General features: G+C 41.9%; 1 protein-coding gene across 1 annotated transcript in view; it reads left to right on the top strand.

Annotated features, from left to right (window-relative positions):
• Positions 1-1,986: 1,986 nt before the first annotated feature.
• The window catches only part of fgfrl1a (fibroblast growth factor receptor like 1a), a 67,490-nt gene continuing 42,124 nt past the window's right edge, over positions 1,987-27,352 (top strand). The window contains exons 1-3 of the mRNA XM_020084074.2: positions 1,987-2,378; positions 4,064-4,167; positions 26,194-26,466. Coding sequence (XP_019939633.1) covers positions 4,107-4,167; positions 26,194-26,466 — 334 coding nt within the window. The 5' untranslated portion in view covers positions 1,987-2,378; positions 4,064-4,106. The remainder of the gene's footprint in view (positions 2,379-4,063; positions 4,168-26,193; positions 26,467-27,352) is intronic.

The raw sequence follows: 27,352 nt of genomic DNA on the forward strand, positions 1-27,352 counted from the left end.
AAGTACCCTCAGGTCTTTACCACTTATCAATTAACACATTTGATCTTGTTGTTTGATCGTTACACAAACAAACTTGGATTCTTTTATATTTAAGTTAATTATTGAGCTTTGGAGGAGACAGAGACAGTCTGAGTGTTTCCCCTGCTTCCACTTTTTGTGCTGAACTATGTCAACCGTCTGCTGGACGTCGCTTCATGTCCTTGATGACCTTTTGAAGCTGTAATTTCTCCCACTGCTCTTTTTAACCTTGGATAATTGTGTTGTTCCGCTCTGATCCCAGTAATCGCTTCAGCACTTTCACATTTGTTTGTTTCCTATCGTTTTTTAAAATTGGTCACACATTTAGTTCCGGGTCGCATCTAAAGGTCTTATCATATCAAAAGATATTTTCTCTCCAGCTGCTCGACACTCTGTGAAGCTCTGGGGAGTTTGGTCGGCCGCCTCCTGAGGCTGAAATAAAACACAGTGGTTAAAGCCGTAGTACTGGCACGCAGCCATAGACAATACTCTGCTGTATTTCAAAGTTAAACCAAATTATCATGTGAGATGGTTTCACTGCATGACGTGTTCGGCTGATACAGAGTTCAGGATGTCATTTAAGGTCCTTCAGCCCCATTCAGACAAACCTGATTTGACTGATTCATGAAAGATGAAGACGTCACAGATACATTTGTTAAATATTTGGACCAATTTTTTGATGTTTACTTACTGTTTTTGGTAAATAAGACATTCTGTGCGGTGAATATATGATAAATAGTACAGGAGAGATTTATGATTAAAGTAAATATAGAAAAGATAAGTGTTATATAAATAAATAAAGCTTTATAAGTTGGTTCTCCTGTCAATGGAACCGCACTGCAGGGTGGTGCTGTTCTTGACCAGGACCAGGAGAGGGCGCTGCAGAGCTACAATGTGAACTACAATAAACCAGAGCAGAATGAGAAAGATGTTTTTATAAGAAATGTTCACAATGATGATTTAAGATGATTTAAGATGTTGCAGACGAGACAATTTGATTTTCTCCAGTTTATAAGTGAGGGAGTGAACATCCTGAAGCTCTGAGGAGAAGAGATGATGATCTGGTTTTTATTTAGCATCTCATAGAAGGAAGAGAGAAAAAGCACAGGTGAGAATAATAATATTTAAAACTTGATTCTATTCAGCTCCACTGTGGTGGTGTTGACTCACACTGTCTGCACATAGAAGAGACACTTGACATCGTATCATCATATACTGACAACAGAGTGCTAAGAGACACAGTGAAACTCCTATTACTAGTATTTAAGAAGCATCTTATCAACGCAGCAGAACATCTTCATGTCACCAACACTGTGAATGAAGTGGTAGTTTGAATATCATATTGCTGCAATAACGTATACTTGCCACCAGGTGGCAGTGTCCGTTAGAGTCACAGCAAAATGTCCTGGCTTTGAATGAAGTTGAATAAATAAGTGAATGGATGAATGAATGAATAAACACATTAATAACGAAAAATACAAACATCATAAAATGATTCAAATGATTAAAAATATGTGTCTTACATTTCGTATATATATATTTATAATACAATTCTTAACATTACCACCACTACAGAACTGGAGGAGGAAGAAGAAGAAGAAGAAGAAAAAGAAGAAGATGATGAAGAAGATAACGAAGATGATGATGATGATGACGATGATGAAGAAGAAGAAGATGATGAAGAAGATGACGAAGATGATGATGATGATGATGAATGCATGAATGAACCCTGCAGCTCTCCTCCTCCTCCTCCTCCTTCTCTTTAAGGAACCCTCACTTCATCACCAGTCACTCACACATGATTCCAGATGATCGGACTCCTATCTCCTCCTCGCCTCCTTAAACCGCTCCAAATTTGTCCGGCTCCTTCTCGCCCTCTGATTGGCCCGCGGGCTGATTGGCCTGCCCTGTGATTGGTCCGGAGCTCCGCAGTGGGGACGGTTCCGGCGGAGTCACTTTTTGTTTTGTCGCCTGCGGCTGAAGTTCGGACGCAGCAGCTGCAGCCGGAGGCGACGTGGACTCAAGAGGACTCAGGGTCCAGGTTCTGAACTGTGAGGACACTGTGAGGACACTGTCAGGACACTTCTGTCCCAGAGGAGAAACTTTTGATCTGTCCTCGTCTTTTCCTGCGGTCATTCAGAAACCCCGCAGCCTGCGGACTCACGTGCTTCACCTGCAGATTTCGTGCTCTTGTCTCTTCGCTGAGTTTCTTTAAAACTCTGGAGGTTTGGAAACTCTCCGGTGTTTCGGTGACACGCGCATCTGTCCGCGTTACTGGAGGAAGTGAAGGAGGTGAATGCGTGTTTCTGCGGGATGATAAACGTGCGGGTGTGAGGAGATCTCATCTCTGCTGGGAAACAGTAAGTCTGACTTTATCTCTGAATACATTCATGTACATGTATATAATAATAACAATAACAGTAAATAACCCAACATACAATCCGTCTCACTTCATATAGAGTCTCAGTCAAGTTGATTTGATTCTATCTTTTCTAGAATTTCTTAATGTCTGCAGCTTATTTTTTTCCTTTTACATATTAAAGTGTAATTTTCTGTCACATTCATTTAATCCTCAGTGATCATTAATCTGCAGACACGTTCATATCATAGGATTTTATAACACAACAGAATCCAGAGGGTTCACTTTGACTTCAACAGGAAGATGTTGTTAAAACATATGATCAAGATAAACATTTTCATATCAGTCGATTTTGACATAAATGTTCATTTATCATCTCTTCAGTTTAAAGACAAATGAGGGAAGGTTGTGATTTTAAACTCGTCTTTTTACAAATACTATATAAACAGTTTTAAAACTCTCAAACTAAATTTAAACTAAACATCTAGTATATTGTTACATAGCAGTTGATGTAAATTGTGTTGAGATCATTCTTATTATTGTTTTATTGCCCAGACACATTAACCTTGAATCATGTGTTTTATTAAGGGAACGTTTACTTGCCTTTCTGTAAGGGTGAAACACATTAGGCTTTTTAATAAGTTTTTTTTTAATTGGCTTGTAAGTAACTGATTTTAAACAGGTTATTTGTTAAAACACATTAGCTCTTCAGTTTGGGTTCTTCTTAATGACAACCAGCTTGCAGGATTTCTGCTTTAAAAAAGCTTCTTACTTTTAACTTGTAGCTGCTTGACGTCTATTTGATTCATCAAATGTTTCTATTCACATAATAACACCAGTAAACTGATTTCCACTTGTAGAAATCTGACTGAACCTCCACTCCAACTTTAAACTCTCCTCTTGATCGTCATAAATCAAATCCCGCACCGTATAAAGTGTGTGTGTGTGTGTGTGTGTGTTTTTGAGACGCAGAGGTTTTGACGGATGCTGATCAGAGACGCAGCAGGTGAAGCACAGAAATAAGACCTCATAAGGTTCAGGGAAGAATTTATGTGGCGGAGAGATGAAAACCACTGTAAGGGGAGACATGTGGACATGTGGACAGGTGGACGGAATAAATCTGCGAGGGAAAATTGTTTTGTACTTGTAGAAAATCTCACACTGCTGTTCAGAAAAGTTAGGACAGATTTATACTGGTGACCACTCTGTGACACTTGACTTCTGCGGAAAAGAGAATATTTATCAGACACGAGACCAAGAAATGCAACATTTTGTGAGTGAGAGCTCCGACATGTGTCGTTTACCTAAAGGTTCAAGCTGGTTTGTGCTTTGAAAAGTCAAATTAAATGATTGAAACTCGTCCAGAGAAGCTTGAAAAGTATTAAAACCTGAGACAACTCATTACGAGAGGCACATGTGTTATTATATGTATGTGCAGGTTTCACATTCTCTCCAGCTGTCAGCCAGTCGGTCGTAAATTATGTTTTAATTCCATCGCGCTTGCAGCTATTTTGGCAGCGATTAATCAAAGTCCCCCATCAGATGGTGCAGTGACGAGTGTGGCTGGAATAAAATACACTGTGACAGCAAACAACACAGCTGTGAGGATTCAAACACACGGAATCTACACACTAAAGAGTCTCTGTGATAATTTCATCTTTTATTTCTCATTTATTTTCCCCTCAGGTCGAAGAGTCTGAGCATCTGTCTTTCTGAAAATTCAACCAAAATGGAGATTTTCTGGGTCTGTGTGTTTCTGAAGCTGCTCCTGATGTCCGCTGCTGCCAGGGGTGAGTAACAGAAGCACTGATTTCAACAGAGACACGGAGCCTGACGGTCATTATTATTCTGTCAGTGAAAATAATGGCTGTATCATTATTCTGCAGTGCTTGCAAAACCCCTTTTTCCCAAAGATTTGTTTGACATTTGGAGAGTCATGTTCAGTTGTTGGATCCTCGCTGTGTTGTTGCTGTGTTGGAAGGTTTTTTATATATAGTGTGGTTTTGAAATACAGTGGTTTGACTCCTCTGAAGCAAGAAGCATGATGGGATGACAATAGTAGTTCAGGGACAAACTTCAACTGTGTCTTTTCCACCACTTTTTAAATGGAAACAACTTTATTAGCTGACACATTAGACACGTGTCCCTGGATGAACTTCACTATTAGATTAGTCCGTGAACTTTGACTTGTTATTCAGCAGGTTTCTGCTCCGTCAGGTCGTCTCGATCCTACCTGGAAGTTCTCACACACTCGTGTACCTGGTAGTTTGTTGTTTTGCAAAGATTCTGCCTTGTTTGCTGTAGAGCAGTGATCCTAATTTACTGTTTCCCACATGATCCTTGTTGGCAGGACAAAGTCTACAGCTGGCACAAAACACCAAAAGCCACCCTGACCTTTTAAGCCTTGAAATCTGTCACCCAACAACATCCCGTTTATAAATCATATACAATGCTAACTCAGCAATATGAATTATTGTAGTAAAAGTCCAAATATATGGAAATGTTGTATATTATAGTACACTGTGTATATAAGACAAAAAAATTTTGTGCTACATTTCTACACTAGCCCATTACTTGCCCATCCAACAACGCTAGTCATTGTTGTGCACCAGACAAACACCAAAACATACTGATGTTGTTGAACGTTTACCATAGCTGCACACTGGTACTGCCCTTTAAAAACCTGCCTACTTGGATGGGGCTGATTTCTTGGCCTGTGGTGACGCTGGTCGCAGCTTTTCTCTCTAAAACTGTGAAAGTGACCTGCAGTAATTGAGCCACAGCAGGTAAAGACCTGTTCTGTGGACCGAGTCCTCCAGCAGCCTTCAGTTTAGCAGCATTTAGTATTTGAACACCCCCATAAGGAGCTTGTTGATTAAGGTCATGTACAGTTCAGTACCCTCAGCGCTCGAACAAGCTAACAAACATATGAAACCAAACAACAACAACAGCCGTACGCAGATGAGACCGATCACAACTCAGCGGGCATCGTACGCAGACGGTCACAGAGTTGGTGCCCGTTCCTAAGATCACACCAGCGATGAGTTTTCAGTTGGAACAAAGCTGCATTCAGCGAGGCGAGGCCGAGCCTGTGTGCAGACACGGGGCTGAAAGTAAACACAGGGTCATAGACCGCAAAGAGATGAGATTAGATTAGCCTATTAGGGAAGTTTGCTGTGCAATGCCACAGCATTTCCTCCCCCTCACTGCCTGCAGTCTGTCAACTGAGCAGGGCAGAGAGAGGGGCTGAGGAGAGAGGAAGAACGAGAGAAGGAGAGAAATGGAGGATAAAGGCAATTGGAGGACAGGAGTTATAATGGATGATGAAAGAGAAGGAAGGGAAGTGGGGAAAGGAAGTAAGAGGAAGTAGTGAGGAAGTGTATCACAGGAGCGACTGAGAGGGAAAGGACACGAGAGGGTGAAAAGGACAGAGGGAACAAAATGTCATTGTTTACTAGAAGCTGAAGTTTATCTTGTTAGAGCCTGGACCTGGTTTGTTTCTCTTGGTTTGAGTCCAGTAACAGTGTTTGAGCAATTTAACCAAAGTTACTGTGAAAATCAGTTTTCAGAAATGAGACAAAAAAGCTTTGTTTGTTTCCACGTTTGCATGTTTAGTTGATCTTGTGCCTGAGGTTCAAACCGTGTTACTGTGGATCTGTGGCTCTGAGTAATGCAGCATGTCATCTGTCATCCTCTCCAGCTCATCTTTAGCATCCTTGTTCACAGGAATCATCTCATCCAGAATTCTAACGCGTATCTGAAGAACCGTTCATCTTATCAGCTTCACACTCTGAGTTGTGAAGGGCCAAAGGAAGTGCAGAGTTAAATTTGGTGCGATATGGACACGTGATACATTCAATATTAATAAACCTTTAAAAATTAGACGACAAGCACTTTGCAGCAGCGGTGCCTGGGACTCGTCATTGGAAGTAATATGGTTGATCGTGACAACAACTGACGAAAGTCAAAATTTCTTAAACTTAATTATTTACTTTTTGAACCAATTTCATCAATTCTTTCCTATTTGTTTCAACATAAGATTATAAGCTTGTAACATTGTCTTCTGTGGCGGAGATGACATCCCAAATGTTAAAGCTGTGTCTTGAAAGGTTGCACGCGATGCCACAAATTCCTCTGTATTTTTCAGAAAAGCTTGCACTAATTCAGGGGGCCACATTCACAAGGTCAGGGTGGAACTGTATAACCTTTAGCTGTGGTGGGAGTTGCCAAGTGCCACCACAGTGGTCGACCTTATAAGCCACTGAGCAGCTTTACTATACAAGTAGTCGCAGGCTTTGTTCTGTGACACCAGAACGAGATGTGTTGAGGAACAAACATGGAGTCTGCAGTGTCCCTCTACGGCTGAAATACAGTAAATAACCCCATAAATGTCAGGGGGACAAAAACAGAGCATATATCAGACTGTTTACACTAAAGAGCCCCAGAAGACGGCCTCTAGGAAGCAGGGCGGGAGTCTCTGGCTCTCAGCAGGATGTGGACCCAATGCTAGTGGAGAGAAAGGAAACTCAAATCAAAGCTGATATTATCATTTTGTTCAGGACTGGCAGTTCAACCGGTGATCAGATCGCTCACCACGGTCGTATTCATTTAATTGCATGTGAATAGAAAAGTCATGATTACAGTTTCCAGTCTTAAGAACAAAATTCTAATTTAATTTAAGACGTATTAAAATGAAACCTCAACATGGCTGCGTTCTCCACTCCACTCTAAGAAAAGACGGAATCATCTTATCAGTCACTTGATGATCACTCAGATGAATATGCATACTGGAGCAAAAGGGTTTTGCTCAGGGCAGCTGCACAAACAATGAACAGTGAAACGTGAAATATCAGAGGACAAACCAGGACATTTCTAAAAAGAAAAATGAACTTTTTAGCTTTCATTCCACAGAGCGCTCAGTTGCAGTAAATATAAGGCGGCCATTGTATATATCCAGGAAGTTATGTCTCTAAAATGAGAAGTAGGGTTTGCTTCAGTGAAATGGCAGCGGCTGCGATGAATTGATAGACTCAGAGAACAGCTTTAATGACTGTTACTGGAAGTTACGTTTCCCTGGGTGTCCTTGGAGTTGAGCGTTAGATGGCACCGAAGTCTGTTTTCCACCGTTAGTGCTGATCGGCGAGGGGAAGCAGGAACCTTGGAACGGCTGAGGGCTTTCGCTGGACTGCGGCACGGCACAGAGATAAAGAGAAAAGCTGAGGAGAGAAACAGAACAGAGAGAGTGGAGGATATACAGGTGGAGAGAAAGAGAGAGAGAGAGAGGAAAAGGGATATCCAGAGAGAAACAACAGGGCGCAGACATGACAAACAAAGGAAGACAGACTGAGATAAGCACAGCCATACACAGACAGAAACAGAAATAAATGAAGACGCAACATTTATGCCTTTATTACAGCAGATGTCACATAAACTGCTCCCCAGAGGCTTACACAACCACACTGTTTGAACTGGTGTCTGGGGCCTGTGTGTGTGTGTGTGTGCGTGCGTGCGTGTGTGTGTGCATGTGTGTGTGTGTGTGTGTGTGTGTAGTTGAGCATGAGACTGAGCAGCTGAGAGATTAGCATTCTCCTCTGTGGGTTGAACTGCATTGAGCTCCAGTACAGGGGTCAAACACTGGTAGTAAAGTCACAGTGCATTCTGGGATACCTGCTGCACTGGACGTTGGAAAATAAACTCTCAGGAAGTATTCAGGATGCTTATTTACTTTCTTGTTGAAAGAACTTTAATTGCACCTTTGTGTCTGCAGGACTAAACCAGGAGATGGTTAATTTAGGGGAGAATAACAAACCTCCAGGCAGCTACAGGCCGTTATGTGAGGGACTATTTCTTGGCTCGGCGCAGTGATTATCTGCGTCATTACTTTCTGCACGTAATCCCTCGCATAACAACAACCTGCTGTTTTTGTGCATAAGGAACAAATGTAGTTTAATTGATCATCTTCCAGTCTTTATGCTAAACTTAGATAACTGTCTCTTGGCAGTAGCTGAATGCACAGATATCAGAGTATCAATCTTTTAAAGAAAGAAAGAAAACATTAAAAGAAACATCTACAGCTTCTGGATATTGTATTCTCGTGTCAAACGTTGAGTTAAGTGCAGACGTCAACCCCAAACATCTAAAAGCCTGGTAAAAATAACCTGAGCGCTACGGGCTCCTCTTCGTCATTGGCCGCCGGTCTGTCTGCCATGTTTTGTTATGTTTGGTTGATGCTGTATGAAGCAAATCACCTTGAAGATTGAAACGGTGCAACTAACCATCTGGAATATGAAACCAGTTTTCATCCCTTGTGGCGTCCTTTCAGGATTGCAGCAGATTGAGTTTTCTTTTCTCTACTTTCACCTGCGATGTTGAAAAAACTTGCAACGTGTTCTCATCTTTCTTGTTTTCCTCTTCCACCCACTCTGCTTGGAAGTAGACAGAGAAAAGAAAGGATATACCCAGAAATCAGATGATGAGTGTGGGTTGTTTACATGGTTTCCTGATGCTCTGTCCTGTCCAAACAAATGTAATGTTTTCCAGGTGATTTTGCTCTATAGACCACCCGTTATCTGCAGGCAGGGAGAGGAACAGATGCGGAGATGAGAGGGTTTTTATTTGTTGTTCTACGAAGTGTAAAAGGTCCACAAATATTAAAAAGGCATCTTCATTGCGCTGGAGATGCCAAATCAGAGATGCACATGGAGGAGCAGGAAAAGAGACACACACAGAGAGGCAGTGAGGAGCGTAAACAACCGCACACACTGATTCTGCAAATGTATACAACCATAGATATGACTAAACACATGTAAGCACACACACACAAACACACACACACACACACACACACACACACACACACACACACACAACACACAAACACACACACACACAGCCCACAGTAACTTAACGACCTCCTGTCCCACACACTCATGACTGGGGAATGTAATTAGCGGGCCAACACTAACAATGATATGTAGGAGAGAATTGTCGTCGGGCACAGAGGACAACAGATCGACAGTAGAGCTTGAAATGTTTTAGAAAAGTAAAAGAGCAGGGCTACAGCTAATACTCAACTTAACTTATATGTGTAAAACTGCTTTGCTTTGTCTCACCCTCCTTACTTATCCAGCATGAAGGGAAATATTTGCAGTTGTGAGGCTGGAGCCAGTGATTTTCCAATGTGTGTCTTTATCAGGTCCTTCAAACTATTTGTTAAACTTCCACATATTTATTTTCTCTCAGTCGATTATTTGAAGAATAGTTGAGGATCTAGACATGCTTGACATGAATGTGACATGCCTAAATGACTAATGGATGATTAATCGACACGTTGGAAGCAGCGTGTTGGTGGTAGTTTACAAAAAATCATTAATTGTTTATACATTACGTCAATTCTATGTTTCAATTAAACCTATAATATTGTGTCTTTTCCTATGGCGTTCTAAAGGAAAACAAACTGAAGTAAACATTATTTTACTGACAATACTTGTAATAGTAGTATTTGCACGTCTCTCCATGTGAAGAATGGAGAGCGGAGACGGAGGTGGATGAGCAGAACAGCATCTTGATTCCTCATAGAGTAAACTACTGCATTCCACAGACAGATGCTTCAAACTACCTCCGAGTGAACAGACACACTCATCAGTAAATCTCCTGATCTGCTCCTCTGGTTTGAGCAATGCAACGTGTCCTAAATCACAGCTAACCATCGTAAAGGCCATTTGACAGGCTGATAGATGCTATATGGCCTGATGGGCATCTGGCTGCTGGATCCAGGAACCATCATTACTGGTCGGACTGGTGATTGTGAGGTTTCCACTTACCACAGAAAAGTCATTTTACTAAAGCGTGAGGATCAAAACTGAATTTTTTTTTACCTTTTATATCAAATAAAAGTCTTAATTCTGCAGTAGATGACTCAATCTTTTAGGTGACCCCCTTAAACTTTATTATCTGGTGATAATCTTTTTGTCCTTTAAATGACAGAAAAGCTGATATCTTGAATGTGTGTGTGTGTTTGCTGATTACGAGGTGATTAGCAGACAAAGGGCAGCTTCAAAGAGCACAGATGACGCTCTGAGTTCCTCTTGTTAAATCCTAATGTCAGGGCCAAATGTTGTCTCAAGAGCTGTCGTCCAAATCCCCCACAATGCAACTTTTCAATTTGACATACCTTTCCCCTTTTTAAAGATTTCACTAGAGGTTTAGACGAGCTATTTGAGATAAGATGAATCCAGAATGAGACGTCCAAAACCGTTTCTCAGCTCTTAGAGTTTAAGCTGCACTGACATGAAGCCATTTGCAGGGAAGCGAAGGCCCAGCACCTCCACACCCACTCTTGCAGCCTCTTTTTTACAGGGCCTGTTAATGTTAAAGGCTATTAGCCCACATTTAGATAAAGTCAATGTTTGCTTTGACGTTGCTAATGGTGGGGGGGTAATGGGGTTGTCTGGACGCTCTCTGTGGGGGTTGTCTGTGTCGGGGTGATGTGAAGATGTGACGTGTGTCTGTAGAGGTGGGGGGAGCGGCAGAAAGAAACAGGAGGAGATAGGATATCAAAAGAGAAGCTTTTTGGAGAGAAATGGTGAGAGACGAGGAAAGAAAGGCTAAAAGGAAGTGACCCTAAACCTCAGATACAGACCGAAAATCACCCGCCCGGTCTGAGAGTATCACATATTCTCTATCGAACTGGTTCTGCTCTTTGGTTTAAGCTGTTCGATGTTAAAACTGAACTCAAGATGTTTTTATAGCTTCGCTGCTCATTCACATAGAAAATGTTCTTGATCTCTCGAGTGTCGTTTCTTAAATATTCCTCTGAGATTCAGGATTTGACTCTAAATGTTTTGGACAAATAAAGTTGTGTTTCAACAATGTTTGGCTACATGAGTTTATACTAGTAAATTAGGACAGGACTGCAAACACACAATATATGTATAATGTTCATGACAGGCAGATTTGTTATTGTTAGAGACAGGTTAGAAAAGTTAGAAGGGACGAGAGGAGAAACATGCAAGTATGAGTTTCCTATTCATCAATATTTTTATTCTTTAATCCTCATATATTATATTTCTTCCTTCTCACATATTTCACAATGTTTCAGCATTATTTGTATTTGTAGATAAACGCAGTTTATTTTTTCATTCCTTACGTCTTTCTCCTCCGTTCCTTCTCTTACTCTTTCCTCCCCAGCTTTTGTGTCTCCTCTCTCCTGCATAGAGCAGTATTGTGTGGGTCGTGGCGCCACAGTGCTGTATTGTGGTCTCAGTGGGTTTGGGGTATGTTTGGTCAGTGCTACAGCACAGCAGGTCAAAGGGCAGCCAGTGGATCAGGGGAGGGGAGGGGGGTCAGGGACAGTGTGTGTGTGTGTGTGTGTGTGTGTGTGTGTGTGTGTGTGTGTGTGTGTGTGTGTGTGTGTGTGGTGGTGGGGGGGGGGGTCAGAGAAAGCACATGCCCGCACCAGAGGAGACTGCAATAACACACCAGGAACCCCACAGGACAACACACACTCTGCTTTCACTCCTTTATCTGCTCCCTGTGTCTCACTCTGCCTCAGGTCAATCACTTCATTGTCATGTTTGTCAGAATCTCACTAATTAACACATCTTATGTGTTCATGTTTGCAGATATGCATCAATATGAAAACTTATTGAACAGAATAAAAATATGCACATTTATGTTCACAATGTAATTTATGTATTATATGTTTTCCCTTAATTCAAGTTCTATATATTCGGTTAAGCCTTGAATATCCATACACTTTAATTACTGCAGTATTAGTTTCCTTAATAAAGATGAAAAATAAGAAACCAGAGAGCAGATAAAAGCAGATTTAAGAAGCCCAGGAACATGTTATTCGGTTCCAGGTCACTTTAGATAATCAACAGACTTGTCACTCAGTGATGAAGCAGGATCTCCTTTTTAAAGGTGGAAAAGATGGAGTTAAATCTGTCTACAGGGAGGTCTGTGTGAGTGTCAGTCACCTAATTGTCTGTACTGTTCTGTCTTTACATCTCACCTCCTCTCTGATCTGTCTGTTCTCTTTGTCGCTCTCTATCTCCCTCTCTGACAGTTTAATTCCTCTGCCACTTTCTTTGTCTCTGCTGTTTTCTCTCTCTCTCTCTTGTCTGCCCTTCAACCAGACCCTTTCCAACTGGTTTTTCTGAACCTCACCTCCCACACACACACACACACACACACACACACACACACACACACACAGTCATGCACACACACACTCTCCAGCTGTTATTCCTGATGGCGTTACAAATGAGATGCTGAAAGGTGATCGCTGGGACAGGAGACGTATACCCTTGTTTTCTTTGGGCTTTAGCTTGTCAGATTGGGTCTGTTGAGGGGGTGCGGGTTGGTTTGGAGGTTGGGGGTGGAGGTGACGCAGCGCTCAGGGCAGCTGTGTGTTTGTGTGTGTTTGTGTGTGTGTGTGTGTCATTGACTGTGATAGACTGACCGACAGACAGACACACACGTCCAACCCTAAACCCTAAAAATACCACCATTGTGACCTGAGCCTGGAATGTGATTGACATGTTATGGACAGTGAGCCACGCTCTCGTCCTATTGGTTGTTTATGAGACGCTCAGGTGACCTTCAACCTCGGGAAGTGGAGGCTGATCAGGGGCAGGATGTTAACGCAGACGACTTTAGGAAATACTTTTTGGAAGCTGTTGCTGTAGTTTGACACACTTAGGTCGTTCTGCTGAGCTCTTGTTTGTCTCGACTCCAACTTTTGCTTGAACAAACCAATACACGCTTTACTTGATGTCGTGATTTCAAATCATATGAACCGTTGCAAGTTTTTCATAAATGAGTTTGCATGAAATTAAAGGATAAAGGTATGCACCAAGAATGTCTCAATATTATGTCTCTTTCTTGTTTTTCTTTTGCTGTTTCCTTTCCACTACAGCAGGAAATCCACTTAGAGTCGGTTTTAAAGCAACTTTATATAAATTATCACAATGGGTTCAGAAACTGTTTTGGGTTGGTCTTCCTTCAAGATCAGAAAAAACTTTAAACATGGCACAGAGTGGAAAACCACGACACACGAGGAGACACAAATGCACTCTTCTTTCTCCCCAGTGCCAGCTGTCAGTGTGGAATCCATACTTCAGGGGGAATGTGAGAGCAGTGTGAGAGTTGTGGGGGTGGGTTCAGCGAGATGGGAACTCTGGTGGGGACATATACCAGCGTATGTGGCTGTGTGGCCAAAGAAGGGCATTTTTGTCATCTGGTATTTACTGATTATTGATTTGTCCTTATTTTAAGATAAGATGGGATGAGAACATAAGATTACACTTGATTCTCAGAATCATCTTCCTAAATTGGTCTTGCATCCTAAAACGTGCGGTTTCACATAAATAATAACAGAAACAAAAAGCATATAACCAAACTACAAAACACTTGTTGAGTCTTGGAGTCTTGGAAACTTGGATTTAGAATATTTAGCTTTGCAGTCACAAAATTTGGCCTGAAATCTTGTGAACTTGGTTTTTTGAAGCTATTGAAACTGGATTTTATTTAATTAACTTGATTTGATGTTTATTGCTTTAAATGTTTTATTTAAAGAATATTTCCTCATCTGAATCAAGGGTCTGAAGCTGAATCTGAAAGCCAACGGTTCCTGCAGAGACTGAGACAGTGTGCATGGACACAGTGTGATTCCACTATTTCAGGACTTCACATGCAGCCAAAGTAGACAGAGCATCCTGCGCTGATTATTGTTAATAATTTGAGAAGCAGCACAGAATGGCATGACTGGCATTTCTTGCATTTTTCCCAAAGCAACAGGAAAAACATTGACCAGATCTGTAGAAAATTACAAAAACAGAGCATGTGCAGATATCGGTTACAGCTGCAGTGAAGTAACCCGGGACATTAAACCCCTGCCAGGAACACACGGTGCTGACGTACAGCCCGCGGACCAGTTAGCTGTGTTAATTATTTCCCACTACACTACACTTCATCACACTGGTCAGCTCAGCGCACGTATTATCCGGAGGTAATCCCTCTGTTGTGCTGGCACCGTTATCACACCAGGATACAACGGGCCTATTCTTCCACACGTAATTAACAAAGGTACTTATGTGCTGCTTTCTGGGATTTAACTGTTGTGTTGGTGGAGCTTTAGGGAAGGCAGTGGGACACGGTGGAAAATGGAGGAGGTGGGGGAGAGGAAAGCTCTCACATCAGTGGTGGAGCTGAGCTTTCAGACTTTAGGTGTGCAGCTTTAACCACACTGGATTACTTGTGGTTAGTTTTAGTTGAGAGGAAAAAAAGACGGGTTTATTCTGGCAACTGTATTTCACCCTCAGTGGTAGAAAGTAATATAATTTAACACTTGTTAATACACATGTCCACAGTTTGTGTGTATCTAATAAAGAAGTGTGTAATAGTGTCAATAAAAAAAAAAAGTCTTGACATGATTTCCCACTGATTTTTTTTGATGGCCTAGCCACACACACTCAGATTTTAGCTCTTTAGCTGCTTTCAGACATTCACTGAACAACGGACATTCTCCGCTCATTCTCTGGAGCTGAGGAGGGGCACACACGCGAACGTGTGAGTTAATACGTCACTTCCTGCCTCTGCTGCACCCGGCTGCTCCACCTCTGGCCTGAATAATGCAGAGGATTATCAAGATGTTGCTGTTGTGAACGCGACCGTGCAGAAAACCTCTCTCTGTGTTGTGCGTGTGTGAAACTCAGTCTGGAACCATTTCTCGTATCCGCAGGTCATGTCTGAAAACGGATTTAAGGAACCACCCACTGTTCTTCATCAAACTCGATTGGCTGAGAAAGACATGAACTCACAAAGCAGCCTGGGATCAGATTTTGACGGAAAGGTTACGGTAAACCTCGATTCTAGCAGCAAGATTCCGCAACTCTGCCTAGAACTGATAAAAGAGAGGCGTAATGTTGATGTCTGTGTTTTCTTTTGTTGTGACACACACACAGTCACACATGTGCAGAATGATGAGAGGAAAAAACAAGTGCAAGAGATGAAGAAAACATGAGGGAGGCAGACTGAGCAGAGATTAGTCCACACTGACAGCTACAAGTAACATGATGACTGATTCATTTCAGCCGGTATTCTGGAATCGCCTGTGAGTGTGTGTGTGTGTGTGCGTGCGTGCGTGCGTGCGTGTGTGTGTGTGTGTCAATCAACACTTCACAGGCTCTGTTCTCAGATTGCCTTGTGTATCTTTGCCAATTCTGCATGTGACACACACACACACATGTTGTAAAAGCAATGATTCAACCACTGAATATTTTTGCTTTTCATGTGGATAAACAAGACTTTTCTTGTCCTCACTGAGTCTTGATGAGTGTTAATGGCTCATGTGCTCCTCGTCCCTCACACTCCTTTCTGTTGTTGAAATTACATGAATCGTGTCGAGTCATTTAATCACTTTCCAAAACCAACAATCCACTACTTCACATAACGCTCAGCCAGATGTGCGAACATGACGAACATGTCGAAGCAGTTTTTAAAACTTGTTTCTCAAACTGTTAGTGAGTTGAGACCGTTCAAAATTATTCACATTTTAATTTCACTTTTTCATCCTTCATTCTTTTTATTTGTTTTATTCTTGCTACAAAATAACAAACAAATCTTTCATACACGTTTCATACATTTGAGGGATCTGGTCGGGCCTCAGAATATTTTTGATAACAGTTAAATCTTGAAAATTCAAGTCGTAAAATTTCAGTATGAGACATCAACAGTTGTCAGACATCATGGGGGGGGGTTACCTGTCGGATCACCCTCATCACACTCAGGTGTCAATAAAAGAAACCCCTTTTTTTATTTATGTATATATGAAGTGTGTTCATCAGATGTGAATCAAGTCCCAACTTCCTGAGGCAACTTCCACCGCTGTTTGTCAGAGGTGACAGATTTGAAGTTTGAGTAAAACATCAGTAGAGTTGTTGCGTCTTTATTTTGCTGTGAGAGATTTGTATGTCAGTCAACAAAAAGAGATGTAGGTTAAGCACATGCAGTTGCACTCACACACACACACACACACACACACACACACACATCCAATCCCCTCTCTCACACAATAGGCTAAGGAGAGACAGTGACCTGAGCTGAACAAATGGACTTAGTCACGGCTGAGGATTGGTGTGGAATGTGGGAGGGGGCGTGCATGTGTTGTGTGTGTGTGTGTGTGTGTGTGTGTGTGTGTGTGTGTGTGTGTGTGTGTGTTACATGCATGCTTGGAATGTCTAACTCTCCACCCAGTGAACCAGAAAACACAGGTGGAGGAGAGAAGGAGGAAATACAGGAGGAGGATGGAGGGAGAAGGCGGAGGGAGGACTGGGTTATCACACGCCACCTGAGTGTGTAATGTGGATTTAGATTCCTTCTATTTCGTTTGACATAAAGTCTTGATTATAAATTAACTAATTAACTCTTCAGTCTTCCTTGCTTGTTTGTTATAAGTGCTTCATTATTTTTTTCTCACTATGAGAGACTTGGTAATCCTGATTTTGAAAAGTATTCATATGGTTTTACTTACTCAACCTAGAACTTTAAAACATAAATTATGACTGACTACATGTAAGAGATCATACGTGTGGCTCTGGTTTATCAGGCTTGATGCCAGTAAAAGGACATAGTTGCTAAAAACACAACAAATTTGATGGAACGTGAACGTGCATGGAATTTAAGAGCAGAAAGTTTTTCTGCGTTCGACTGCATGAAGAACAGATCACAGCTCCGAACATAACAGAGCTTCCTTCAAAGTCTCCTCCCCCCTGGTGCTCTCTCATTTGAGATTAACAGGTCATGTTTAGCAAACATAAAAAATTCCACCAATTAGTACATGGTTGTTAAAAAATGTAGCTGCACCTCCTGAACCACAGCCAACCAGAAGGCCCAGGAATCTGAAGCTTCCCACTTCATTTCCAGCTCTTATACATGTTTCATTTATGGATGTTTATGTTAAAGACAAGTTAAAGTTGTGGCTGAAATATCAAACTAAAGATTTGTACCATGTTGTGACATGAATCTTTTATTAAAATGAAAAAAACACACATTTAAGACTAGGTGAAAATTTTTGAAAGTTGAAAGTTCAATATCACAAAATCTAATTTAACTTAACACTCAACACAAAAGTCTCTGCTCCTGTTGATTTATTCTTTATTTTCACTCCCGCCAATTTAGATCTTATCTGCATTATTTAACTGCCTCGACAGTAACTCCATCTATTCAGGCGCTTATAAAATAAGTCTCCTGCTTTATTTGTGTTGTGTCAATATGAAAGACCCTCGTATCTTTATCACTGAAGGGCACCACAGCACGCCTGTGTGTGTGTGTGTGTGTGTGTGTGTGTGTGTGTGTGTGTGTGTGTGTGTGTGTGTGTGTGTGTGTGTGTGTGTGTCTGTGTCTGTGTGTGTGTCTGTGTCTGTGTGTGTGTGTGTGTGTTCACTGCTGTTAATGTGTAACAGTGTCTGCCTCCAGAACACTGATAACAGTCAGGTCGAGGACACTGGTCGGAGCTCCTCATGCACACAAACATCCACACACTCAAGAGTGTTAACTACTTCTTATCTCGCACCAACTATGTCTGGCCTTATCTGCAAGGCACGCGGCACACACACACACACAAACACAGAAGATGCACACCCACAACACAAATGGATGCATTTATGATTTTGTTGAGTGCAGTAAAGTGTCATTAAATATGAAGGTTTGCCACCAAAAGAGATAAAAGATGTGCTTCAAATGTCTGCCACTGCCTTGTTCAGGGGGACATTGCTCAGTTGTCTCCACTGCTCTAACCTGACAGTGACAGAATAAGTAGATTGACCTCGACCTCTGACTTCTAACACGTTTAACAGCACCTGCAGCAGCTGGGAGACTTTTCAGTGTGTTAGACGTCACAGGGAAAGGTTGACGAAGGTGAAGCTCTTCACACATCTGTATTTTATGCAAAGATTGCACTTTCAGTCATGTTTCCTCTAATTATTTTAGACCCAAAATGCAAAATATCTGTCCTTAGCTCATTAGAAACAAGTTCTAGCTTCAGGTTGGATGTAGCTGCACCAGTGACATGAACGTGACGCAGGATTTCAGATTGTCTTTGGCAAATTGTTCTTACTGAAAGATTTTCCTTTTACCACAGTGAATGATTCAATTTCATAAATCTTCTGTGTGTGATTCATTTGAAGTGGGTGTGGCATTAAAAATGGAAAAGGTCTGTGGTACATTTTGCACTTCACCCTGCGGGTTCCAGAGGAGGTGAACACGAAATGTTAACTTTGGAACAACGTTTCGGACACTGTGTGTGTAAGCGTTCTAGACGTTTCTAGAAAAAGCTTTTAGAAAGGCTACAGTGACGGGAGCAGACCGAGAGGGATAGACAGGTGAAGACGGAACTGGAAGTTCAACTTACTTACATTTGTTTTACTTATTTCTGTGAAGTGCTAAATACTTTAACATCAGTGGGTTTTGATGGAGCAAGTTTAGTGCTGTATGTCTTATACATCGGTAATTGGCTGTGGATCAGGACGTCTGTTCCATGTCTGTCTCAGCTCTTATATTGCCTTAAAATGTAACCCAGTCCCCAGCCCACACACACACACACACACACACACACACACACACACACTGAACTGGAATACTACTTATGGCCTTTAACCTACTTTCAGCCCCAGCTGGCCCTCTTCCCTCATTTATTCAGTCTTTTCCGCTCCCTCCCTCCCACTTAACGAAATATAATGAGATTATCTTCATTCCCCCCATTTCTTAAATCCCATTATTTGTTTGCCAAAGATGATCACAGTTCAAAAAAGCTATTCCATCTTCAGTTTAAAGGAGATTACGTAATCAGGCAGTCTCCTCTCTATTTCAACACATGTTTTGTATGTTTGGGGAGTTTAGACATAGAAGGTGTATTTATAACTTGATCCATAATGTAAGAACAAACCACTGTAGACTCAGTCAACAAAGCTGACAGGTGGCATTTTAATATGCTCACTGTCAAACGGTGTAAAATGTAATTTCCCCTCCTTCTCCATCCAAAGACAGAGGTAACAGAGAAAAGAAGATTGTGTGTCTTTGCTCACATTCAACCCACAGATCAGGTTTAAACAAGTCGTGACTGTGAGATCTTAATGGACCGTTGAGGAAGCCTCTTCCTCTGTCAATCTTTTCTTTTTCTTTTTGTCTCACAGGATGTAAACGTAATACACGGTTAGGCAAAGTAAAGTACATTCTGTAACAGTCTTTATCGCAGGTAGTCATTACAATGTCAATTCCTTGTCCAGCCCTCACTTGACCTGCAAATCCCCAATTTTAGCAGGTAGTTGTTTGAGTGGATTAATTCCATCTCTTTATCCCTTCGTCTCTCCATTCCTGAGCCGTCTGTCTCCACGTGTATGTCTGTCTGTCTATCTGTCTTTCACACATAACTTTATTTACTTTCTTTCCTTCCTGTACTTTAATCACTTTCCTTCATTTGGCCCAACACAAGTGCACACTGTGCATGATGTGGTTTTTCGAAAGCTCTTTACAAGCTTTAAAAGAATGTTCTCAGCTCAAACTGCCCCCAGCTTCTCGGTGGTTTGTGCAGCTTTATGGTCTCAGTTTCCTCAAAAAGCTTGTTCGCACTTTCCAGTGTTTGACAATCCTCCATCTTTCCTTTATGAAATGAAACGAGTGCAGTGTTTATTTTTGGACCTGAGGCTGGAAGTATTTTTATGAATCTGCCTTTTAAAAGTGCATGAATGAACCTCAGTGCATCAGCCACAAGATACAACTTCAGTTTGTAGCTGCACCGACGAGTTGTGCAAAGAATGGCGTTAAGATTGAATCGATTCTTTAACTGCGAATCTACACATTTTTCCCACAGTGTAAAACAGCAAATTGTTTCCTTCAAAGCAGTTTCCTTGTGCCCAAGTTGAGTAAATGAGTCATTTTCATAAATCTTCTCTGTGATTCATTCGAAGGGGGTGTGGCATTAAAAATGATTCATTGCGTTTTGCAGTCCAGGAACTAAACTGAGCAAATTTATTGTTCTTGCAAAGTATAAAACCCAACAGGAAAAGGTCTGTGGTACATTTTGCATTTCACGCTGCATGTTTCAGAGGATGTTAAGATGAAATGTTTACGCTCCTCTTTGTTTTTGGAAGGAACCACATGGCCATGTGGTCATTTTATGTCATTTTTAAACTACATTTTGGGGAGAACAATTTGAGCAGTGTTTGTTTGAATGAGGTGAGCTAAGATTTTCTCCTCCTCCGCAACTTGTCCGGTAGGTTTCCTCTTAACAACAGCCTGGGCTCTTATTCTTATTCTCTCCTATTCAAAGAGAAGTAAAGGTGAAAATCAGACAAGAAGAAAAGAGAGGTGGAACAATAAAGCAGGCTTATAGAAGAGAAGCTGAAAGAGGTGGTTAGACGGTTAAAGATGTGAAAAGGAAAGAAGTAGCAACAGAATAAATCACATTTAACTCATTATTATTATTATCAGGCAATATAATTCCAGATTAAATGAATAAAAACATGGACACAAAGGTTTTACACCTTCATGAGTGTGTGCTCTTATGAAGCCGTTGGCGTGAGTCGCTCGGAGGATCAGGTTGCCGTACCAACCACTCAGCAGATTCTCCAGATTTTTCTGGCCGCTGTGTTTTTCTTCTTTTGTGTCTGTGTGAGAGACAAGTTGGGCCTCAGGTCTTCTGCCGTGTATCCCTGCAGTGACGTTGACGTATCCTCCCCGGCCTCAGGCCTAGTGTTAACTGTCAGGACAGAGTAACAAGCAGCAGTTGACCTATTGATGAGGTGGAAGTGACTGGGTCAGAATGAGAAAGTGTCGGTGGAGTGAGTGTGTTTTTGTGTGAGCACGTGTGCGACAGAGGAAGGAAACTTAATGTCTTCCCGTCACTCCGCTTGTTGCCTCAGGCCCAAGAAAGTTAACGGAGCGTGACGGAGAGGGCAGACATGTTTTTTTTTTACTAATTGTGTCAGTGTAAGCAGACCTTACAGTCCGAACCAAAATAACAGGTGTGGAAGGTGCCTCCGACCGAATAAACCAAAATGTATTCCGACCAAAAGAGGTGGTCTTTGTCCGGATCAAACTGAACTATGGTTAATTCAGATGAAGACACACCGATGATGGATACACGTCCATCTACAAACCAGTTATTCTCCATTGTAGGTCCACGAAAGCCCAGTTTTGACCACAGGAACTTTCCCCAAGAACGAGGAAACTTTGCAGGAACTCCTCGCGTTTCCCCTGTTTTACAAAAGTACTGTAGACTTTGAGGATTAGTTTAAAACTCCAACATTTCATTTCAGCCACCAAGGTTATGACAACAGAACGTACGTATATCATACGTCTGTCTGTAGAGTGCTCCCATATTTACAATGTGAAACCAGATGTCTATGGTTCGGACTCTCAGGTGTGAAAAAGCTCCAACTCAACAAGTTGGTTCAAATAATGTGTTACGCAACAAATAAAATCTCACTGGACTGGTCATAATAAAATTCAGAGGGTAAAGATGTGATAACTGGATCCAGGCTTGTAAAAAGAATTTAGAAACAAAAGCGTAACGGCAGAGGATTTCACGGTTTAAACAAAGTGTTGCATAAATATCAGACTTACGTGTATTCGGGTAATTTCAGCAGCACGCAGAAATTTTCCTTGGAGCACATCGTGAAGGGATAAACCTTCTGCCAAGTTTATGAACTGGGTTTAGTTAAAAGTACAACACAGAAATAAGTTTATTTTATAACTGATGGGATAATAATGATGACCTCTTTAGGACCCTTTTGAGTTACTGTGCTCGAGTCTTTTTAAAAACACTCAGTGACACATAAGTCAGCATGCAGACACACACAGACACACACACACACACACACACACCTCTACCTTGCACAGTACATCAACACTGTGTCCCGCTGTTAAGTGCTCTCCATCAAAAGCATTCCTCAGCTCTCTCCTCCAGCTCCAGTCTCACGTCCCTGCCAATAACAACTCGGTGTTGGACGCATCTGACTCAAAGACCAGTGGAACGTTAAGGGGATTAAAAGACCAAACTCTGGATCCAAAACCAAAACATAAAGAGTCACATGAAATATGGCAACACATAAATTGACCAAATGATCAGGTATTTTTTCATCGATTAAAAAAAAAAAAAAAAAACGATGCTGAAGTCGTTTTTTAACTGATTTCTAGAAGTGTCACATGTGTCCTTGTGATGGACAGTAGGTGTTTATTGTTCCCCCTCTAATGTGAAGTATATTACAACTCCTTCATTGTCAGCCAATATTGGAATTAAGTTTTTTTTTTTCTCAACGGGAAATGTCTGGGAAAGGCATTAGTGACTCTGATATGAAAAAAAAAACAGCACTCTGCTCCGACGTTAGCTGGCAGTGGAGTTTAAATTTCAAAAAGAATGTAGAATAGACAACCAAAGAAAAGAGTGAAAGTGTGAGTTGATAGAAATCTACTGATCTTATTAGAATCTACCAAACCTGCTCTACTTTAACTAGAACCAGACGTACTGTAACTAGGTTAGATTACACCAAACGGTATTACACAATACACACTGGGCCATTGTATACTGGATTGAAGTATCATAAGCTGCTTTCAGACATGCACTGAACTCCAGAAATTCTCCACACTTTCTCCAGAGGTGCAAGTATGAATGCAAATGTCCGAGTGAGAGCCTCCAGATTATCTGCCTCCTCAGCATGCTACACTATACTACACTATACTATACTATACTATACTATGCTAATGCTATGCTGTATATAGTCCACTATATAATATTTAAAAAAAATTAAATTACTTTCTCCAGATATTCAGGCCCCAAAATCAATCTGGCCCAAACAATGAATTGAGCGGTTCATTTTGAGTGGAACTGTGAACAGAGAATATGAACTGATTTATTTGGCCTTCAGACTTTCTCTCTCAGTCCAAGCAGGAGGATGATGTGTTCAGTTCAGAGCTGGAAGGTTCTGCCTCATGTGGGGGTGTGTCTCTGACGCAAGCTGTATTTTCCTGTCATTAAGCTGCGTAATATCAGATATTGCACATATAACTTATTGCACACTTCCTACTTTATCAAGGGGAAGGAGAGGGAGTGTGTGCATGGAATGTGTATGTGCAAGCATCTGGAGGCTCAGAGAAAACTTTTTATTGTTGTGGGAACTCAGTTTTAAGCAAAGAAGCGCCCATAAGCCCCAAATGGACTAAACAGACAAACGTTTTAAAGCCTTGCAATTTACTTTGCCTGCCCCAACACACACACACACACACACACACACACAGACGAAGATGTAGGCAGATAAACAGACAAAGATGCTGAAGCACAGAGACACATAATCGTGTAATTTAACTAAATACAGCAACTGTGCCACTTTTCATATGTAAACTAACATTCAGCTGCACATACAGGACCTACACACATGCAGCAACCCGACACACTAACACACACACAAACAGAGACACACAAACACCCTGACCTTGTGTCTCATGAAAGAGAAGAATAGATTTTTTACTCGCTTCAGTTTCACCTCAGGAGACAGATTAAAAAAGACATTTCTTCGGTCATGGACCGTGCAAAAGCAGGAGGTGGAGGATCGCAATGGGGCGGAGGAAAGGTGGGTGAGGAGGGAGAGTGTAGCAGAGGTTAACTGTTGAAAGTTGAGAGGTTCAGTTCGAGGTCCTGCCCCTGCGATCGTCTGGGGGAAGCTGAGGCGCCGTGTGTGCAAATCTGGGGCAGGGGACGAGTAAATCACGTTCTGAGAAAAAAAAAAAAAAGAGGAAATATGGCACAGCACAAAGAATTTGGTGTGAATGAGTGTGACGAAAGAGAAGACGAGAGAGCAGGGAGTGAGAGAGCAAAATGGATTTAGGTGGAGAGGTCGATGGGAGTGATGACAGGGGGAGAGAGGACAGGAGGAGTCAGAGGAAACGAGGGGTTAAGGGCAAGAAAGAGAGGGGAGTAGTGAGAGTTCAGGGAAATGAGATTTCAATCCGTCTGAGGGAGAGAAGAGAAGAAATAAATAGAAAGAAGAAAATGAACATTAAAGGGACATTATAGATATAGAGAAAGAAATGGGGCAAAAATAGGTGGAAAGAAAAATAAAAGAAGATGGATGATGTATGTGTTCAGGGAGATGCATAAAAGACAGAAATGGCAAAAGAACAGCAGGATTAATAACCAGGCTGCAGAGGAAATAAAGAAATCCAGGTATATCAATCAGGTGGAGAGAAAGGAAAAAGAGAGAGTGAGCTGTTGGGCCTCTGATGAGAAAACCACACAGTTTAACAAACACAATAATCCATCCAGGAGCGTTGAGGATGGAGGGAGGACGGAGGAGGAGGAGAGACTACCTCCAAGTGACTGTCTTTTTCACACATTTCACCTTGATACACATCTGCATCCATCCCTCCATCACGCACCTCCTGTTTAAACACCACCATGAAGCCTGCTGTAACTTTTTCCCTTTTTATAATCACATTCATTTAGCCTGTATTACCCTGAGACACCGGATTTATCTCCAATATCTCCAACTGCACATTGAAGAGGATAAATGTGAATGTCGCTGATGTAAAGTCTTTGTCTGAATTTCCAGAAGATCCTGTGGTATAGTGACTCCAGAAATTAAAACTGACAAACCAACAATGAAACCAACCAACCTCCTCGGTAGAGCTCAACAAAACTAAACGGAGGGAGGGAGGGATGGATGGATGGATAGATAGAGGGATAGAGGGATGGGGTTCCACCTGTTCTTCCACAACCACATCTCAACTTCTCTTTTCCTTCCTTCTGCAGGAACCACCTAAATCTGCTGAAACACAACCCCCTCACACAGTCTGCAGCTGTTTATTAAACCAGTCGTCCACAAGGACAAACTAAACGTCCCCATTTACGATATCTGGCATCAGGCTCAGTTAGTTTTCTGTGATAAGACGAAAGTGCCAAACCTGAAATGTGTCTAAAGCCGTGTTTACATGTATTCCTTGTCTTTATCAGACTGCTTGTATTCAGCCTGATAAGCTTCTATCAGCCACATTGTTCAAATCACACTCCCTTTGTCCTTCCTCTTAAAAACGTTTAACCTCCAGGACCTGACCTGGAGTCAGTTGTTTTCTGATGGATTTACATACAATTACCTCTTTGTGGTCGGTCAGGACACTTTGTTTGGCCCAGTCTGTGTTTTCAGGACTTTATTTGGAGGCTATTGTTTTAACCCAAAAGCAGTAATGAGATGCTGAACTCCTACATCCCTCCCTCTATCTTCCTGTTTGTCTTTCTTTGTGCTCCTCTCCTATTCTGCCATATTTTATTCTCGTACGCACTCCCTTAAATTCCTTGTCCCCTTCATTTCCTCCCTTCTTCTCTCCTTACCTTCCATCCTCTCCCTTTCTCCTCCCCTGCATTCCTATTCTGTTCTCCTTCACCCTTATTTCTCTCCATCTCTCTCTCTGTTTTCTTTCCCTCTCTTCCAGTCAACCCCTCTGCTTCTCCACCACCTTTTGTTTTTCTAGTGTGCAGTTTCACCGTAGAGCAGCTACTGATTGGTCAAGGTCACGCCTGATTTTATGTCTCAACGCGACGTCTCGCTTCATATTAAACTCACCGCTTGGCTGAGTGTTCGCTCCCGTGGGATTTTAATGTTGTCTTTGTTGAAATGTCAAGGTTTGAGTGAAGCCATTATAAAATCAGTTAAGGTTAAAGGATAATTCCTGTGTTTCATGTCGTATTTGTATGCTTATGTGTTGTGGGAGTAGTGGTGACAACTTTTAACGAGTCTCTCTCTCTTTCTTTATCTATCATCCAGGCCCCCCCAGGGTGTCGGAGCGGGTGGCCCACCGTCAGAGCATTCGCATCGGCCGCACCATGAAGCTGCCCTGCCCCGTGGAGGGCGACCCCCCTCCGCTCATCATGTGGACCAAAGACGGCCGCAACATCCACAACGGCTGGACGCGGTTCAGGGTGTTGCAGCACGCTCTGCGAATTAAAGAGGTGGAGACCGACGACGCCGGGACTTACATCTGTAAGGCCACCAACGGCTTCGGCAGCGTGAACATCAACTACACGCTAATCGTCATAGGTAAGTGTCTTGTAATAAAAATCTTGGGGGGGCTTTCACACTTTCCTGGTCAGGTCAGTCCAAACCAATATATTAGACGTGAAAGGGCTTTTGGTCTGATCAGGGTGGAACTGAACCATTGCTCAGTTCGTTCGAAGTGGGAACTTTTTTGGATAGTGCGGACTTTCAGACCAATGTCAGGAAGAAAAAGAAGAGGAGGTGGCTCACAGGATTACTAGCAGTCTTTGTTTGAACAACGAGGGTATTCATTTAGCACAATTGATGGTGATGCTGTAACATTACCGTGGCAACAAATTGGTTTCACCCAACAGAATTTCGTTAAAATCGATCAAAAGCATGAGACTCATTTCTGAGAAATATTTGTGCTCGAACAGAGCCTCACGTTGGAGCAGTTCAGAGTTGTGTGGGTTTTTTTTGCGGTTTTGGATGATAACAGACGTCCACAAGCAAATCACTCTTTTATTTCTCTCTTTCTGTTCCTTTCTTCCCTTTAATTTAAGTCTGCATTCGATCTTCAGTACTCACGTCTTCTTCTCTTCATTACACAAGATTCTTTTTTCTTTATTTTTCTTTTCTTTCTTTGTGATTTTCTATGGTTTCTCGCTGCCATTGACTCTGCACTGTGAGTTTTCTAGGATATAATTAGCCAGGTTAGGTTGGCGCGGCCATTGTACTGTACTAAAGCCTGTGCAGTTCCTCAGACAATGGAACTCTGCTTTTGTCTGAGTTTTTTTTATACTTGTGTGTGTCGGCGACCACAATTATTGTGTTATTATGAATGAGGCGTTTGTGAAAAGAGTTGCTTGTGTTTTTGCTGTGTGTGTGTGTGTGTGTGTGTGTGTGTGTGTGTGTGTAGGAAATTGCGTCAGTGCAGCGTGGAATGTCA

The sequence above is a fragment of the Paralichthys olivaceus genome, chromosome 9 (genome assembly GCF_024713975.1).
Source record: "Paralichthys olivaceus isolate ysfri-2021 chromosome 9, ASM2471397v2, whole genome shotgun sequence".
Lineage (NCBI taxonomy): Eukaryota > Metazoa > Chordata > Actinopteri > Pleuronectiformes > Paralichthyidae > Paralichthys > Paralichthys olivaceus.